Below are 19,185 nucleotides of genomic sequence, written 5' to 3'. Positions count from 1 at the left end.
AAATTTGTGAGACAGGATTTCTCACACACAAAGCTATGTTGACTATCCCTAATCAGTTCTCGCCTTTGCAAATGCATGTAGATCCTGTCTCTCAGAATCCATCCAACAACTTACCCATCACTAACATCAGGCTCACTGGTTTGTAGTTTCCTGGCTTTTCCTTACAGGCTTTCTTAAATAATGGCACAACATCAGTCATTCTTTGGTCTATCAGCACCTCACCCATGGGTCCATGATTGGCCTGCAATTTCTTCCCTAGCTTCTCATGAAGTCCTGGGATATACTTGATCAGGTCCCAGAGGGATTTAGCTATCTTTATGTGTTTTAAGACCTCCAGTACCTCCTCTTCTGGTTGCAAGTTTACTCCCTGAGCTGGTAGGTTTGTTCTTAGACGTTTCGTTACCAAGCTAGGCAACATCATCAATGAGCCTCCGATGAAGCAATGAAACATTGATATCACCAACCTTAAGAGACCAAGACACATAAATGGAAAGTGGGACAGAACTCCAGCGCTTCAATGTAGGCTCACTGTTGATATTACCTAGCATGGTGACAAAACGCCTGAGAACAAACCTACCAACTCAGCGAGCAAACTTACAAACTGAAACCTCAACTTGAGCTACAAATCTTCTCAAAAATTGCAAACCTCCTCTTCTGTAATGTGGACTTTTTTCAAGACATCACTATTTATTTCACCAAGTTCCCTAGCATCTATGTCCTTTTCCATGGTAAATACTGAGGAGAAACATTTGTTTAGGATTTCACCCATCTCCTGTGGCTCCAAACACAAGCGACTTTGTTGATCTTTAAGAGACCCTTTTCTCTCTCTAGTTACTCTTTTGCCCTTAATATACTTGTAGAATCTCTTTGGATTCTCCTTAACTTTATCTGCCAAAGCTATCGCATGTCCCTTTTTTGCCCTCCTGATTTCCCTCTTCATTGTTGTCCTACATCCCCTGGGATTCACTTGATCCCAGTTGTCTATACCTGACATATGCTTCCTCCTTTTTCTTGACCAGAGCCTCAATATCTCTAGTGATCCAGTGTTCCCTACTTCTGCAAGCCTTGCCCTTCACGCAAATAGGAACACCAGCCCTGAACTCTTGTTGTCTTGCTTTTGAAAACCCCCCTGATGTCCCTTTACCTGCGAACAGCTATCCCAGTCAACTCTTTCAAAGTTCCTGTCTAATATCATCAACAGACCAAAGATGTGCAGGGCAGGTGAATTGGTCATGCTAAATTGCCCATAGGGTTAGGTGCATTAGTCAGAGGGAAATGGGTCTAGGTGGGTTACTCTTTGGAGGGTCGGTGTGGATTGGTTAGGCCGAAGAGCCTGTTTCCACACTGCAGGGAATCTAATCTAATCTAAAAAAAGTGACCTTGCCTCAATTTGAAACTTGAACTTGTGGACCAGACCTAGCCTTCTCCATAACTGTTTTTAAAAAGGTCAAGGAAAACTGGTTCCTCCTGTCTCTTCTCTCTCTCTACCCTTCAATTATACGTCCTTCAATCATGATACCCTTCAGCTTTCTCTGTTCCAAGGAAAACAACTCCAACTTCTTGAATCTCTGCTCGTAGCTACATTTCTCGAGTCCTGGCAACATTCTATTAAATCTTCTCTGCAGAGAAATTACATTCTTTCTACAGTGTGGTGACCAGAACTGCGCACAATATTCTATATAGTTTCATCATTTTATCCCCACTTTTGTGGAATATTATATATCTCTGCCAATGGAGGGGAGAATTCTATATACCTTTTTTACAAGTTTATCTACCTGTACTGCTACTTTTAGGAAGCTGGGCACTTGCATGCCTAGATCTCTCACTTCATCTACCCCTCTCAGTATATTCACAGTTATTACGTATTTCCTTTTACTGTTTCATCTCCCTAAACTCCATCAGCCACTTTCCTGCCCACTCCTTGAAACCAACTATATCATTTTGGAGTTTACAGCCATTCACTACACTATCCACAATATGGCCAACAATTTTTGTGTTGTCTGCAAATTTCCCAATTGTGTTTCCCATGTACAAGTCCAAATCATTAATGTATAAAACAAATAGCAGGGGCCCCAACACAAAGTCCTGTGGAACACCACATGAAACAGCTCTCCATTTGCAAATGCAGCCATGGGACCATTACCCTTTGTTTCCTGCCACTAAACCAACTTTGGATCCAGTGTGACACATTATCCTATATCCCAGGGGCTTTTCCTTTTTGACCAGTCTGCCATGTGGGACCTTGTCAAATGCTTACCAAACTCCATGTTGACAAACCCACTGTACTACCCTCAAAGTATTTGTAGAAAAGTAGAACAATTCTTCTGGCTATGATTATCTAATCTGAGATAATGTGTTCTTTCATCTCATTACAACTGGGGGACCTTGTGCGCATAAAAAATCTCAAATTAAAAAGCTAGTCTAATGGTGAACATGTAACCATTGTCAATGATTGCAAAAACTCATATGGTTCACCAAAATATTTCAGGGAGGGAAATTTGATGTCTTTATCTGATCGTGCCTACATGTGACTCCAGATACACTGCAACAGTGGTTGACTCTGAACTGCCATCTGAAATGGCCGAGCAAGATATTCAGTTGCACCAAACTACAACAAAGTATAAACAAAGGAGTGAAACCAGCATTGACCCAGGCACTGGAAACTCAGCCCTGTCAACATCTTGGGGCTTGTGTTAAAATTGGGAGAACTATCTCACAGTCTAGTCAAGTCAAGCAATGTTTCCACACTGTAGGAATTTTATGATTCTATGAATAGCGCAACATAATCATACACATGGAATAATACCTTACAATTTCCAAAGACACACAGTGTGGGTCCCACTAGGGCCACACAGTCAAGTCCAGAGCACAGGCAAAAGAACTGAACTCCAGAGATGAAGCGAGAGTGGCTGCCTTTGACATCATTGGAGAACCTGACCAAGAGTGGCATGAAAGAGCCCTGGCAGACAGAAATCTCCCCTCTGTTTGGAGACACACCTGGCACAAAGAAAGATAGTTGTGGTTTATGAAGGTTAGTTATCTAAGCTCCAGGACATTTCTGTAGGAGTTCCTCAGGGTAGTGTCCCAGGCCCCAACCTTCTTCAGCTGCTTCATAAATGGCCATGCCTCTATAATAGCATCAGAAGTGGGGGTGTTCCACTTTTACTTACACAATGTTCAGCAACTTTCATGACACCTCAGTTACTGACGTTGGGCAGATCCAAATGCAGAAGAACTTGGACAATATTCAGGCTTAGAGTGCTCATGGGTAAATGACATTCACACTCACAGACATAAGGCAATGGATATGCCCAACATTGGGGAAATATAAAAGTTTTCCCTTGACATTCAATGACATTAATCACTGAATCCTCTATTAACAACATCTTGGGGATTACCATTTATCAGATTGTGAACTACACCAGCCAAATATATTTGTCGTTGCAACAGCAGATCAGAGGCTAGGATTTAGCAACTCATCCCATCTCCCCAGAGCCTTTCTAGTATTTGCAGGCACAAGTCATAAATGTAATAGAATATTCTCCACTTCCCCAGATGGTTGCATCTCCTGAAATGCCCCAGGACAAAGCCACCCACTTGAATGTCACTCTCTCTGTAACATTCAATTTCACTCCCTTCACTTCCAATGCACAGTAGCATCAGTATGTACCATCATCAAGATGAATGGCAGTACCTCATCAAGGGTCCATCCACAGCACCTTCCAAAATCATTAATTCCATCTAGAAGGTCAAGAGAGCAGCAGATACATGGAAACATTAGCAGCTGCAAGTTCCCCTCCAAGCCTTTCACCATTCTGACTTGGAAGTACATCATCGTTCTCCACTGTCGCTGCGCAAAAATCCTAGAATACCCCTCCTAACAGTATAGTGGCTGAAGCTAAACCAAACAGATTACCGTGGTTCAAATAAGTGGCTCACGACCACCTTCTCCACAATTGGAGATGGACAATAAAAGCTGACCCACCAGTAACACCCATTTCTATGAAGGAAAGAATGGGTACCATGTTCCTTAATATGACAATGACTAAATATGAATAATAATTTATTAGTTATGAAGGGCTTTGGGTCCTGATACCATGAAATACAGATTTCATCAACTTCTCTTGACGATAAATTGTATACTAAAGGCAAAATCTATCATCTGACTGAGATGCAATTTCCAGAGATACATGGGCAGTGCTGATTGGTGACCTTTGGGTGTGAGATTTGGGAAGGGTCTTGTTATACTATTCCCTGGAGGCCTGTACGGACGGTACTTACCCAGGGGAAGCTGACCCACGAGACAGGTGAGGAGCAACAGGTAACCACCACCCGCCGCCATCTTGATCCCCGCCAGGTGTGAAGCCCCCGGGCATGCGGCAGCCCATTGTGACTGCAACCCAGCCTTGCAGCCAATCACGGCGCAGCTCGGCGCCGCGCGCGGGGTGTCCCCGGTCATGGCGACACACGCGCTTCGAGCAATCGCCCAGACCACGCGCACTGTGTCAGCTCAGGTGGTAAGATCCCAAGGAAATGTGGATGGATGGATGACTGACTAAAACACCCATAAAAAACCTATAATTATCATCAAAAGCTTATAATAATGATTCTAGATTTCATATTTAGAAGTATGAAATATAAAATCACGAATGTTCGAATGACAAATTGTAAAACATTGGTTAGCCTTCAACTTGAATATTGCGTGCAGTACTGGCACCACATTTTCGAAAATATGTAGGCAGTTAGGTGAGACTGTAGAAAATATTTTTAGATATTTTCTAACCAATGTGTTCAGAGATGTTATTACACTTCTTGAGCAAGAGAGATTTGAACCCAGGATCAGCATTGTTTATAAGATTTCTTCGGTAACTTAAGAGTATCCTTCAGACGTTGAGAGGTGTTCCAAGACATGAGGAGTCAGACTAAATACAAAAAGTGATATTGTTCCAATTAACAGAAGAGTTGAGAACCCAAGAACAAAGGTTTAAGGAACTTGACGGATGAAACAGTAGCAATCTGAGGCAAAATGTTTCCACAGCGAGTGGTTAAGATCTGGAATGACATCTCTGAGAATGTGGTGGAGGTGCTTTCAGTCATGTCTTTCAGAATGAATTGGGAGAGTCCCCTGATGGGAATATATTTACAGGGCAATGGGGAAAAGACAGAGGAAAAATGGTTGCTCTTCCATACATACTGGCTGAATGGCCTCTTTCTGTGTTATAGCCATTCTCTCCCATCCTTTGAGATTCTAATTACCATTTTCATCATCTGGAGTGTATGTGAAGTTTCCCGTTATTATGTACATTACTGCTACGCCAAATTATGCAATTTTGTAGGGTGGTGCACATATGAAATGAGGCTGTACACTTACAACATTTAAAAGGCATCTGGATGAGTATATGAATAAAAAAGGTTGAGAGGGATATGAGCCAAATGGGACTAGATTTATTTAGGATATCTGGTCAGCATGGACAAGTTCAAAGGGTCTGTTCCTGTACTTTATATCTGTTTACCTCTCTGACTCTGTATGATTGATTAATAAATGTCTAATCACCAGAAACTGAATCACCACAAGGAAATGTAGTTTGTGTTTAAAAATTGCTGTCTAACTTTATTAATGCTCACCAATTTTCCAAAACCATTAGTGTAGAGCAACAAACTGTGTCTATAATCCTTCCAGTTCTAAAACAATCATGTCAAACAAATAATGTGCAGTGGATTATAGTCCATTTAAGGGCAACTTAAAAATGTCAGACATTTTGATGCTTTTGAAAATCACCAAAATTGGAGGTGGAAACTATGTGTCTGTAAAGTTTGGATAATGATCAGCTATGCATGTTTAAAAGCTGGGCTGTTTGCTGAAAATTCAGACATATTCAGCTGGAAATTATACAAACTACTAGCAAGTATTCATTTCAGTTCTTCTTTCAAAAAGACCTGCTATGAATTGTCACTTTGTAAGCTGTACATGTAACAAACATATAGTTTGCATCAGTTGATTCTAATCATTAACATTATCCCATTATTGCAGCTCTATGTAACAATGATCTCCATTGGAAAAGTGTCTTTAAGTGGTCTGAACATCTCTGGAAACCTAAGCCAGGTGAGAATCAACGATACTGAAGAGCAAAGAGAAACTTATTTTCTTGTAACCTTTTCTGTTATTGTTTGGTGCATAGTACAAGCTGGAATGTGGGATCACATTAATTACATGGTTGGTGAAGTAAAGAAACATATACAACTTGTGTATTTTCAGCAAGAAGCAAGATTAGGGTAAATTTGTCTCTTGCGTACTCCGGAGAGATGGCTTTATCTCTTGGGAATGGATGTTGAGAAATTACATTCCTGCAGCTCTGAATTTCCATTTGATAAAATGAATAGCATGTGTGGTTTTTCAGCAAAGGTCACCATAATCTTACCAGACGATAGGGCTGCATTCTCATTCGGGAGATGGCTGATGGTGGTTTAATCTGAGGGAGGATGACCTTACCACAGGCAAAGTTGAGAAGGAAAGTCCTTCATGGTAACCTCAGCTGGTATGGGAAGTGAAATTACATCATAAAACAGCTGTCTATGTTTTAAGCTGAGGTCAGGTTCGAAGCGGGACCTCGCACCTAAATTGCATTGTTTAACCTGAGATGTCACCTCTTGTACATAGATAAAATCTTTAATTATCTAGGGACAAAGATTTGAAAGAAATCTGTGTTTTGCATTTTAATCAGTCGTCTAACTTCTAACTGATTAAAGGATTCAACAAGGGCACCTAGTGTTAAAGTTGTTAACTTTTTGGTTATAAATACTGTTTTATACCTCTCAATCATACCACGCCTGAGGAAGAAGCTGACCTCCGAAAGCTTGCAGTTTCAAATAAACCTGCTGGACTATAACCTGGTGTCGTTTGATTTTTGACCTTATTCATCCCAGTCCAACTCCAACCTCTCCACATCAAGAAAACTCAAGCAATGTGCATTTGCAGCTAATTTATTGATACAGAATGAAACATGTTATAATTTCGCACATTCCCATGTTCTAGTCCATAATAAGATCTATAGAAAAACAAATTCAAAATAGCATAAGATGTAATATAAAGCGAGTTTGCATTTTCCTTACAATTGCTTCCAGAGTCTGCTAATGAAAATAATTATTAAACTTAGATTATCCAGTTTTTGTATAGATCAGCATATTGATTAAGACATACGACCTTTGTCTGAATATTCATGGGGTTTCTCCTGATCTTTCAAGATAACTTCAGCACTTACTCCATTTTCATCAATCTTCCACCAAGATTATAGCAGCAAAGTAGGAAAACCTCCAAAGCTGTTTTCCTTCATAATCACCAAGGACCAGTAGTGTTATTAGAATCATAGAATCCTTGCAGTATGGAAGCAGGCCATTCCACCTATACCGACCCCTGGAAGACCATCCCACCCAGTCCCACCTCTCTATGCTATCTCTGTATCCCTATATTTTCCATGGCTAATCCACCTAGCTTGCACATCTCTGGACATTGTGGGCAATTTGCACCTCTTTGGACTGCGGGAGCAAACCCTTGGAGTCATGTGGAGAATGTGCAAACTCCACACAGACAGTCGCTTGAGACTGGAATTGAACTTGGGTCCCTGGCGCTGTGAGGCAGCAGTGCTAACCACTGAGCCACCATTCCATTCCTGCAAAAAGCTCCAGATCCAATGTGACAGGTTGAATCATGATTCCGGACCCTCAAAAAGGGAGAAAACTTTGAAGACAAGTGTACTTCCCAAATCAGATCTTTACATTGCCACTCAATGTCACTAAATATTGAGAGTAAATGATAGCGCTGACCTTTGATCATGAGTATGAACTTTTTGTGCCATGCATGTCAGATAAAGGTCCTTCAATCAGAGCAACTCATCCAAGGTTGGCATCCAAGGGGCTGAGTATAATCCAGTTTTATTCATGTAAGTTAATTCATTTAGCTGACAAAAATAAATCCAGTAGGCTACATGGTGGCCATTACTGATACCAGTTTTTTATTCCAGAATCGTTTGATTAACTAAATTTAAATTCCACAGCTGCTATGTGGAAACAAATCTTTCTATCTTTCTACCATTCCTAGTCATTCAATACCAACAATTATCTGCAGTAGGGTAATGCTTTGCTGAAATAACAAAACATTGATGCAAATGAAACATCATCAACATTGTCATTCTACAGACTCTGCAATCCCACTAAGGATTTTCCTCAGCTTGGTTTAATTTATGTTGAAGTTTGGTTTCAGGAGAGGATGCTCTATATCGTGGCCCCCTTGACCAGTCATAAAACTATATTAATGATCATTGTGTTTTTTAAGTGGAAAAAGAGTATACCATAGATATGAAGCTAGACAAATAATACTTTAGTTTTACTTTCTACAAAGCTAAAATCTAAATGCAGTGATTATAGTTATCAGTTGTACTATGGACAGAAAATAAGTCCCTTGAAGATTCTTTTAGTGCTTCCTTTCGATGAGATCATGGGGCTTGACAGATTGGTGTACCTTCTGCAATATACCACACTTCATTATGTCGACCAGTTAATGTCTTTGGACTGAATGAAAAAGAAATTTTAAAAATTAATTTTTATTGAAATGAAAATTGCAAACTAATATTCACAACATACATGACAGAATGGAGAATTGCCCCCAGTCTTTTTCTTTAGTTTTTAATAGTGATGTTAAGTGTGTGATTTATATATATTAATTACATTTATTTTAGAATTTGGATTTTGAACTAGTGGTTTCTGTCTATGAGTGAGTTAAATAATTAACTTGTCATTTTTTTTCTGAAGTCATGATTTTTAAACCATTATGAGGGGGCAGTTCTAGAGTGATAATGTGGATTTGTTTGCGAAGTGCGAGTTTTATGATTGAAAAGAGCAAACATTGAAAAGCATTAGTTGCCTTTAGTTTAGAAGAATCAGGAAAGGATTTTTCTTTTGCCTGGGGAAAGACCCAGAGAATAGCAAACTTTGGGTTTCAGTTCACAGAACATGGTTGAGATTAGATACAAGACAGTCTTCTCAGAACAGTGAGGAAATAGGTTACTTCAGAGTAAAGATTTTAGTTTGAAAATTATGAACCTGACACGTTTTGTTAAAAATGTGATGGAGTTATCTGAAGCTAAGAATGTTCAAGTTTGGTTGTGTAATACTTTAAGGAAAACTCTATCAAACTCTGAAGACTGGGAGTTGAAAGCAATAGTTAAGTGAAACCAATAGATGTAATTGAGAAGCGAGCTGTTTCTGGTATTTCAGCACTGTAAAGGATGTTGGGGTAGATAGGATGTTATTTTACTGTGTGATTTGAAATCTTTCAAATTATGTTATATGCAAGTGGCCTGGTGCATAATAAACTTCTGGTTTCTTGTTAAAACAAAATTGTACCATTTCACTGAAAGACCACCTTGTCAAATTGAATGAAAAATAAAATCTGATCGGTCAAGCCGGATTCCCATCTGAGATCTGACTTGTCCAGTAGCTTCACCAACTGGGATCATAACACACTCTTCTAAGACAATGTAAGGGAGACAAAAAACTTCAAGCAAAATAGAACCATCTCCACAGTCAGTACTACTAAGTGTATATGCAAATTGGTCTTCCTTTCTGCTGGATGGGGAATATTTTGACTTTTCTTGTGTCACTTGAGTAGCCAGTGTTTGAACTCATCATTTGCTATATAATAGATCTATATCTTTTTTTAATATCCAGTTTGAAGATATGGGTAGGCCATTTAGAACTGAGATGAAAAGAAATTTCTTTACATAGAGAATGATGAACCTATGGAATTCTCTGCCACAAAGAGCTGTTGAGGCCAAACATTGACTATTTTCAAGAAGGAGTTAATATAATTCTTGGTGCTAAAGGGATCAAAGTGCATCAGGAGAAAACAGGAACAGGGTTCTAAGTTGGATGATTGGCCACGAACATACAATATAGAGCAGGTAGAATGGCCTACAACGCTCCTATTTTTTATGTTTCTTTTAAGGGGAAACTCATACTGTCATTGTATTGCTCTTTGACTATAGCTCTTTGTCATTGTATTGCTCTTTGACCATTTCACTATAGTTAAATTTGTGAATTCAATGTAGAGGATGGCAGATGTGATTGCCTGCCCTGCTCCAGGCAATGTAACACATTGTGTATCAGTTCACTCAATTACCTGGATAACGATTGCTTTAAAGCAAAGGACTGCTGAACGTGCATTAAATCATTACCTATTGTAGCCAGCGCCAAAATAAAAACTGGAATCAAATTGTTCGGCAGCATTTTCCAGCTGCTGTTTCAAACTCTTGGCATTGGATTTTGAATTCAATGTCATTAACCAACCACCAAATGATTTCACATAGGCATACATATCTGGGAAATCAATGAAGTAAACCTGTTTAATATAAAAGAAAAATATGTCAAAATGTTAAGATGGAAAATAATGGAATCAGTGATAAAATAAATTCCTTCTTTAAAACTGCCCTGTTCACTAAATATTAAGTGCCATAGAATTGCATGTTTTAGGTTTATGTCTGAAATTTACTATGTATTAAACTCCTGGTCCAATGTGATAGGCAGAATCATGATAGTCGACCGTCAGTAGTAACAGAAAACTTTGAGGACTACCACGCTGCTCTTCACAATGTTGCTGAATGGTGGGAGCAAGCGTTACTATTGACTTCGAGTTTACATCGAAAGGAGATGCTAAGATTAAGTTAAAGAATTGAACTAAGGTTTTAAAAATATATCAAGTATACATAAAACTTCCTTGTTTGAAGTGTCAAGCAGCAACTCACTGACTATAAAAAAAACTAGAAATTAGTTTCAAGTCATTGTGCTGCAGGGGTCAAATGTACTGAATCATAAATTAATAAGAAGTGGACAATTAATAATCAATTTGGCTTAGGAACCCTATTTAATGATGTACATTTATGGATGAAGCTTTGCTTGCTGAACTGGAAGGTGCATTTTCAGATGTTTCGTCACCATACTAAGTAACGTCATCAGTGAGCCTTCAGATGAAGCCTTCATCTGGAGGCTCACTGATAATGTTACCTAGTATAGTGACGAAACATCTAAAAATGCACCTTCCAGCTCAGTGAGCAAACCTATATCCAGAACCTCAATCTGAGCTGCAAATCTTCTCAAAATGCACATTTATTTCAAAGCACATTAATACCAATTTTAAGATGTAATATGGCATGTATTGGAAACCTAACCCTGAACTATCCTTTGCTGGTTTCCTGTATGCACATCTTCTGATTGACAACATACTATTCAAGGTTGTTCTGATTGGCCAGATGTTTTCCTCATGTAGAGTGAGGAGATTGAGCAGTGATTCACCCTGTTAACCTGTGCATACTTCATGACCATATAAAGATTGACATTCACTGAACTCTTGGAGCTGCTTCACTCTTCAGCCAGTAAATGACATATATCATCAAGGCAAACGAGGAAGAAGGAAAGAAGAAGGAAGGCAGAATTTAAACACATAAGGCACATTAGATTCATAGAGTCATTGAGATGTACAGCATGGAAACAGACCCTTTGGTCCAACTTATCCATGCCAACTTGAAATCCTAACCTAATCTAGTCCCATTTGCCAGCACTTGGCCCATATCCCTCTAAACCCTTCCTATTCATATAACCATCCAGATACCTTTTAAATGCTGTAATTGTACCAGCCTCCACCACTTCCTCTGGCAGCTCATTCCATACACGGACCACCCTCAGCATGAAAAGTTTACTTCTTCGGTCCCTTTTATATCTTTCCCTCTCACCCTGAACCTATGCCCTCTAGTTCTAGTTCTGGACTCCCCCACTCCAGGGAAAGACCTTGTCTGTTTATCCTATCCATGCCCCTCATGATATTGTAAACTTCTAGAAGGTCATCCCTCAGCCTCTGATGCTCCAGGGAAAATAGCCCCAGATTATTCAGTCTCTCCCTAAAGCTCAAATCCTCCAATTCTTGGAACATCCTTGTAAATCTTTTCTGAAACCTTTCAAGTTTCACAACATCCTCCAATAGGAAGGAGACCAGAACTGCATGCAATATTCCAAAAATTGCCTAACCAACGTCCTATACAGCTGCAATATGACCTGTCAACTCATATACTCAATGCTCTGACCAATAAAGGAATGCATACCAAATGCCTTCTTCACTATCCTGTCTACCTGCAACACTACTTTCAAGGAACTATGAATCTGCACTGCAAGGTATTCTGAGGTAACCTTTTTCGCTGTCCACTACACCTCTAATTTTGCTGTCATAGAGTCATAGAGATATACAGCATGGAAACAGACCCTTCGATTCAACCCATCCATGCCGACCAGATATCCCAACCCAATCTAGTCCCACCTGCCTGCAAGCTTACTAACTATACCTCCTCTGTTCACATCCAAATCATTTATATAAATGACAGAAAGTAGTGGACCCAGCACCGAGCCTTGTGGCACTCCGCTGGTGACAGGCCTCCAGTCTGAAAAGCAACCCTCCACAACCACTCTCTGTCTTCTGCCTTTGAACTGGTTCTATATCCAAATGGCTAGTTCTATCTGTCTTCCATGAGATCTAACCTTGCTAACCAGTCTCCCATGAGGAACCTTGTTGAACACCTTACTAAAGTCCATATGGATTATATCTCCAGCTCTGCCCTCATCAATCCTCTTTGTTACTTCTTCAAAAAATTCAGTCAAGTTTGTGAGACATGATTTGCCACGCACAAAACCATGGTGACTATCCCTAATTAGTCCTTGCCTTTCCAAATACATGTAAATTCTATCTCTCAGGATTTCCTCCAACAACTTACCCACCACCGATGTCAGGCTCACCTGTCTATGGTTCCCTGGCTTTTTTAACCACCTTTTTAAAAATAGTGGCAACATGTTAGCCACCCTCCAGTCTTCTGGCACCTGACCTGTGACTATCAATGATCCAAGTATCTCAGCAAGGGGCCCAGCAATCACTTGACTAGCTTCCCACAGAGTTCTCGGGTACACCTGATCAGTCCTGGGGATTTATCCTTTTGTATGCATTTCAAGACATCCAGCACCACCTCCTCTGTAATAGGGACATTTTTCAAGATTTCACCATCTATTTCCCCACATTCTATACCTTTCATGTCCTTCTCCACAGTAAACACTGTCACACAAAGTATTAATTTAGTATCTTGCCCATATATGCGGCTGCACATAAAGGCTGCCTTACTGATCTTATCTCCCCAATTACCCTTTTGTCCTTAATGTACTTATAAAAACCCTTTGGATTCTCCTTAACCCTATTTGCCAAAACTATCATGTACCCCTTTTGCCCTCATGATTTCCCTCTTAAGTATACTCCTTCTGCTTTTATATTCTTCTAAGGATTCACTCAATCTCTCCTGTCTGTACTTGTCATATGCTTCCTTCTTTTTTTTTTGACGAAAACCTTAATTTCTCTCGTTATCAAGAATTCCCTACACCTACTATCCTTTCCTTTCACCCTAACAGGAATATACTGTCTCTGGACTCATCTCATTTTTGAAGGCTTCCTGTTTTCTAGCTGCCCCTTTACCTGCGAACTTCTGCCCCTAATCAGGTTTTGCAAGATCTTGCTTAATACTGTCAAAATTGGCCTTCCTCCAATTTAGAACTTCAACTTTTAGATCCGGTCTATCCTTTTCCATCACTATTTTAAAGTTAATAGAATTATGGTCGCTGGTCCCAAAGTGCTTCTCCACTGACACTCGGTCACCTGCCCTGCCTTATTTCCCAAGAGTAGGTCAAGTTTTGCACCTTCTCTAGTAGGTACACCCACATATTGAATCTTGTATACACTTATCAAATTCCTCTCCATCTAAACTCTTAACACTATGGCAGTCCCAGACTATGTTTGGAAAGTTAAACTCCCCTACCATAACCACCCTATCATTCTTACAGATAACTGAAATGTTCTTACAAATTTGTTTCTCAATTTCCCGCTATTAGAGGGTCTATAATACAATCCCAATTAGGTGATCATCCTTTTCTTATTTCTCAGTTCCACCCAAATAACTTCCTTGGTTGTATTCCCAGGAATCTCCTCCCTAAGTACAACAGTAATACTATCCCTTATCAAAAACACCACTCTCCCTCCTCTCTTGATCCCCTTTCTATACTTCCTATAAGATTTGTATCCTGGAACATTAAACTGCCACTCCTGTCCATCTCTGAGCCACGTTTCTGTAATGCTATGATATCACAGTCCCATGTTCCTAAACATGCCCTGAGTTCATCTACCTTCCCTGTTAGGCAACTTGCATTGAAATAAATGCAGTTTAATTTATTAGTCCTACCTTGTTGGTTTGTTCCTTTCTGCCCTGACTGTTTGACTTGCCCCCTTTCCCAACTGTACCAGTTTCAGATTGATCTCTTTCCTCACTATTTGTTTGGGTTCCATGGCTCCCCCCCCAAATTCTCCTGAGCAACTCTAGCAACTCTCCCTGCCAGTATATTAGTCCTCTTCCAATTTAGGTGCAATCCATCCTTCTTGTACAGGTCACTTCTACCCCAGAAGAAATTCCAGTGATCCAAAAACATGAACCTTTCTCCCATGCACCAGCTCCTCAGCCGTGTATTCATCTGCTCCATCCTCCTATGCCTACCCTCAGTAGCTCATAGCACCGGGAGTAATCCAGATATTACTACCTTCGAGGACCTCCTTTTTAAATTCCCACCTAACTTTCTATATTCTCCCTTGAGAATCTCATCCTTTTCCTTTCCTATGTGGTTGGTTCCAATGTGTACAATGACCTTCTGCTGGTCCCTCTCCACTTTGAGAACATTCTGCACCCTCTCTGAGACATCTTTGATCCTGGCACCAGGGAAGCAACACACCATTCTGATTTTTCGCTGCTAGCTACAGAAACGTCTTTCTGTGCCTCTGACTAGAGAGTCCCCTTCACAGTTGATTGCTTGGAACCCAACATACCCTTCATTGCCTTACAGTCTGTCTCAAAACCATAAACTTGGCTGTTCATGCTACATTCCCTTGAGAATCCATCACCTCCTACATTTTGAAATGTTTGAAATGGGGATAGCCTCAGAAGACTCCTGCATTATCTGCCAACCCCTCCTACCCTTCCTGGAGTTAACCCATCTACCTGACTGTATCTGCAGCTTTTCTCCCTTCCTTTAACTGTCATCTATCACATCCTCTCACTCTTGTAAATTCCTCATTGCCTCTCTCTGTCCCTGCAACCGATCCATGCAATGTGATAGGATTTGCAACCAAACACATTTACTGCAGACACAATCATCAGTAACATGGAAACTCTCCCTCAACACTAATATCTGACAGGAAGAGCATTTCACTGTATTAAAGTCCATCTTTGCTCCTTCACAATCTACAGATCAAGAAAATAGCACTGTCTTTTTGCCCTAAAAAACAGTGCTCTAGGCTAACTTAATACTTAAGTTTATATTTTTAAAAATTTAATCAAAAGACAGATTTCAATAAAAACATATTAATCAAGAAAGGACCCACTCTATTCAGTACAGCAGAATTACAGCAAACTTGCACGTTAAAATTAAATTGGTTCAACATTCAGTTTCAACAAAAGTTGAACCATCTATCTACTCACATTTGTGTCAATGGGTGCTGGTGGATTCTGCTGATTACTAGCTGGCAACAAAAAATGGATGGTGTAGGTCTTAATATCGAAGAAATATTTATCTTGAGGTATCTTCAGCAGAACTGGAGCTGTCATGTCAATTTTTTTGCCTGTGTTTAAATAACACTGTTAGTACTTGTTCAATATGAAGCAAAATAGTTCTCCTATTCTACAATTGTATTTTTTGTGCTAGATTGACAAATTTGGAGAAATTGGGTAAATACTGACGTTATGGTGAAAGTTGGATGAATTCCCATCTGTAGTCAGGCAAAGATTTTTATACAGAAAACTTTGTAGCTGTACCTCTTATGCTATCATCCAAATCATTTATATAAATGATGAAAAGTAGTGGACTCAGCACCGATCCTTGTGGCACTCCACTGGTCACAGGCCTCCAGTCTGAAAAATAACCCTCCACTACCACCCTCTGTCTTCTACCTTCGAGCCAGTTCTGTATCCAAATGGTAAGTTCTCCCTGTATTCCATGAGATCTAACCTTGCTCACCAGTCTCCCATGGGGAACCTTGTTAAACGCCTTACTGAAGTCCATATAGGTCACATCTACTGCTCTTGCCTCATCAATCCTCTTTGTTACTTCTTCAAAAAACTCAACCAAGTTTGTGAGACATGATTTCCCATGCATAAAGCCATATTGACTATCCCTAATCAGTCATTGAGTCATAGAGATGTACAGCGTGGAAACAGACTCTTCAGTCCAACCTGTCCATGCTGACCAGATATCCCAACCCAATCTAGTCCCACCTGCCGGCACCCGGCCCATATCCCTCCAAATCCTTTCTATTCATATTCCCATCCAAATGTGTCTTAAGTGTTGCAATTGTACCAGCCTCCACCACTTCCTCTGGCAGCTCATTCCATACACGTACCACCCTCTACGTGAAAATGTTGCCCCTTATGTCTCTTTTATATCTTTCCCCTCTCACCCTAAACCTATGCCCTCTAGTTCTGGATTCCTCGACCCCAGGGAAAAGACTTTGCCTATTTACCCTATCCATGCCCCTCATAATTTTGTAAACCTCTATAAGGTCACCTCTCAGCCTCCAACGCTCCAGGGAAAACAGCCCCAGCCTGTTCAGCCTCTCCCTGTAGCTCAAATCCTCCAACCCTGGTAACATCCTTGTAAATCTTTTCTGAACCCTTTCAAGTTTCACAACATCTTTCCGATAGGAAGGAGACCAGAATTGCACGCAATATTGCAACAGTGGCCTAACCAATGTCCTGTACAGCCGCAACACAACCTCCCAACTCCTGTACTCAATACTCTGACTAATAAAGGAAAGCATACCAAATGCCTTCTTCACAATCCTATCTACCTGAGACTCTACATTTAAGAAGCTATGAACTTGCACTCCAAGGTCTCTTTGTTCAGCAACACTCCCTTGGACCTTACCATTAAGTATAAAGGTCCTGCTAAGATTTGCTTTCCCAAAATGCAGCACCTCGCATTTATCTGAATTAAACTCCATCTGCCACTTCTCAGCCTTGCCTTTCCGTGCTGTACATCTCTATGACTCTATGACCTTAACCAACAAACTGACCTATGTGAATGTTGCATGGGCAGAACCTGTTGGACAAGCATTACTAGATTTTATGGTATTGGAGACAAGGTTAATCAAACAATGGTGGGCGACTGTACATTAAGTTAAATATCACACAGCTAGCTACTGACAAAGGAACAGCCCTCCAAAAGCTTGTACTTTCAAATGAACCTATTGGGCTTTAACCTGGTGTTGTCCATTTTTAACTTTGTCCATCCCAGTCTAACACCAGCACCTCCATGACATGTACCTGCCTTAACTACAACTTCCTTATCTCCCTTTCTTTCTATTCTTCATTGGCTGCCTGTCCCGTAATGGGTTTAAATTTAAAGTCTTGGCTCTCAGCTTTAGTTCTGCTACATCCTCACCCTACCTTAGTTCTATGATATGTGGCAGCTCTATATTTTTATTTTTTACTCCTGAACACTCTGCTGTCTTAATTCCATTTGCTTTGCATTACCCTGTGCATGACTCGAAATTGATGATAAAGCTTTTGATAGTTTTTCTTCTTCATGATGAATACCTTTCCTAAACTACTCTGCTTTTCTATCTCTCTTTAAAAGCTTTCTCAAAGCAACCTTAAAGTGGGGTCACAACCAGACCCCAGGCTAGTATTTAATTGGGGAAGGAGGAATTACACTGTTATTAGGCAGGAACTGTGGAGCATAAATTGGGAACAGATATTCTCAGAGAAATGCAAGACAGAAATGTGGAAGTTGTTCAGGGAGCACTTGCCTGAGTGCTGGATAATTTCGTCCCACTGAGGCAAGGAAGGGATGGTAGGGTGAAGGAACTTTAGATGTCAAGAGGTATGAGATATCTAATCAAGAGGAAGAAGGAAGATTACTTAAGGTTGAGGAGGCAAGGATCAGACAGGACTCTAGAAGGTTACAAGGCAACCAGGAAGGAACTAAAGAATGGACTTAGGAGAGGTAGAAGGGGGGGCATGAAAAAGCTTTGGCGGGTAGAATTAAGGAAATTCCCAAAGGTGTTCTGCAGTTATGTGAGGAAAAAGAGGTTGGCCAGAGTGAGGGTTGGGCCAGTCAGGGATAGTGGAGGGAACTTGTGCCTAGAGTCGGAGGACATATGGGAGGTCCTCAATGAATACTTTACTTCAGTATTCACTAGTGAGAGGGACCTTGTTGTTTGTGATGATAACGTAAAGCAGGCTTATATGCTCGAATAGGTTGATGGTAAGAAGGAGGATATGCTCGAAATGTTTAAAAACATGAGGATAGATGGGTCCCCTGGGTCAGACTGGATATACGTAAGGTTACCGCGGGAAGTGAGGGAAGAGATTGTTGCATCTTTGGCAGTGATCTTTGCAACCTCACTCACACTGTAGTAGTACCATATGATTGGAAGGTGGCAAATGCTTTTCCCTTGTTCAAGACAAGGAATAGGGATAATTCTGGGAATTACAGACCAGTCAATCTTACATTGGTGGTGGGCAAATTATTGGAGAGGATTCTGAGAGACAGGATTTATGATTATTTGGAAAAGCATAACTTGATTAGGGATAGTCAGCATGGCATTGTGAGGGGCAGGTCATGCCTCATAAGCCTTGTTGAATCTTTTGAGGATGTGACAAACACATTGATGAATGTAGAGCAGTGAATGTTGCGTACATGGATTTTAACAAGGTGTTTGATAAGGTTCCCCATGGTAGGCTTATTCAGAAAGTAAAGAGGCATGGGATACATGGAAATTTAGCTGTCTGGATATAGAATTGGCTGGCCCAGAAGAGAAACGATTGTAGTAGATGGAAAGTATTTAGCCTGAAGCACGGTGACCAGTGGTGTTCTGCAGGGATCTGTTCTGGGACCTCTCCTCTTTGTGATTTTTATGAATGACTTGGATGAGGAAGTGGAAGGGTGGGTTAGTAAGTTTGCCAATAACACAGAAGTTATTGGAGCTGTGGATAGTGTGGAAGACTGTTGTAGATTGCAATGGGACATTGACAGGATGCAGAGCTGGGCTGAGAAGTGGCAGATGGA

At 40.5% G+C, this 19,185-nt stretch overlaps 1 protein-coding gene across 1 annotated transcript in view; it reads right to left on the bottom strand.

The window, feature by feature from the left end:
- Window positions 1-6,965: 6,965 nt before the first annotated feature.
- Window positions 6,966-19,185, bottom strand: part of LOC140468228 (heme-binding protein 2-like) — a 28,171-nt gene continuing 15,951 nt past the window's right edge. Inside the window, exons 5-7 of the mRNA XM_072564488.1 lie at window positions 15,600-15,739; window positions 10,230-10,393; window positions 6,966-8,565 (exon numbers count right to left, since the gene is read on the bottom strand). Coding sequence (XP_072420589.1) covers window positions 8,490-8,565; window positions 10,230-10,393; window positions 15,600-15,739 — 380 coding nt within the window. The 3' untranslated portion in view covers window positions 6,966-8,489. The remainder of the gene's footprint in view (window positions 8,566-10,229; window positions 10,394-15,599; window positions 15,740-19,185) is intronic.

Source organism: Chiloscyllium punctatum, chromosome 46, assembly GCF_047496795.1.
Source record: "Chiloscyllium punctatum isolate Juve2018m chromosome 46, sChiPun1.3, whole genome shotgun sequence".
NCBI lineage: Eukaryota > Metazoa > Chordata > Chondrichthyes > Orectolobiformes > Hemiscylliidae > Chiloscyllium > Chiloscyllium punctatum.
Note: the sequence above shows the minus strand (reverse complement) of the source record. Positions and strands in the feature narration are given on the sequence as shown.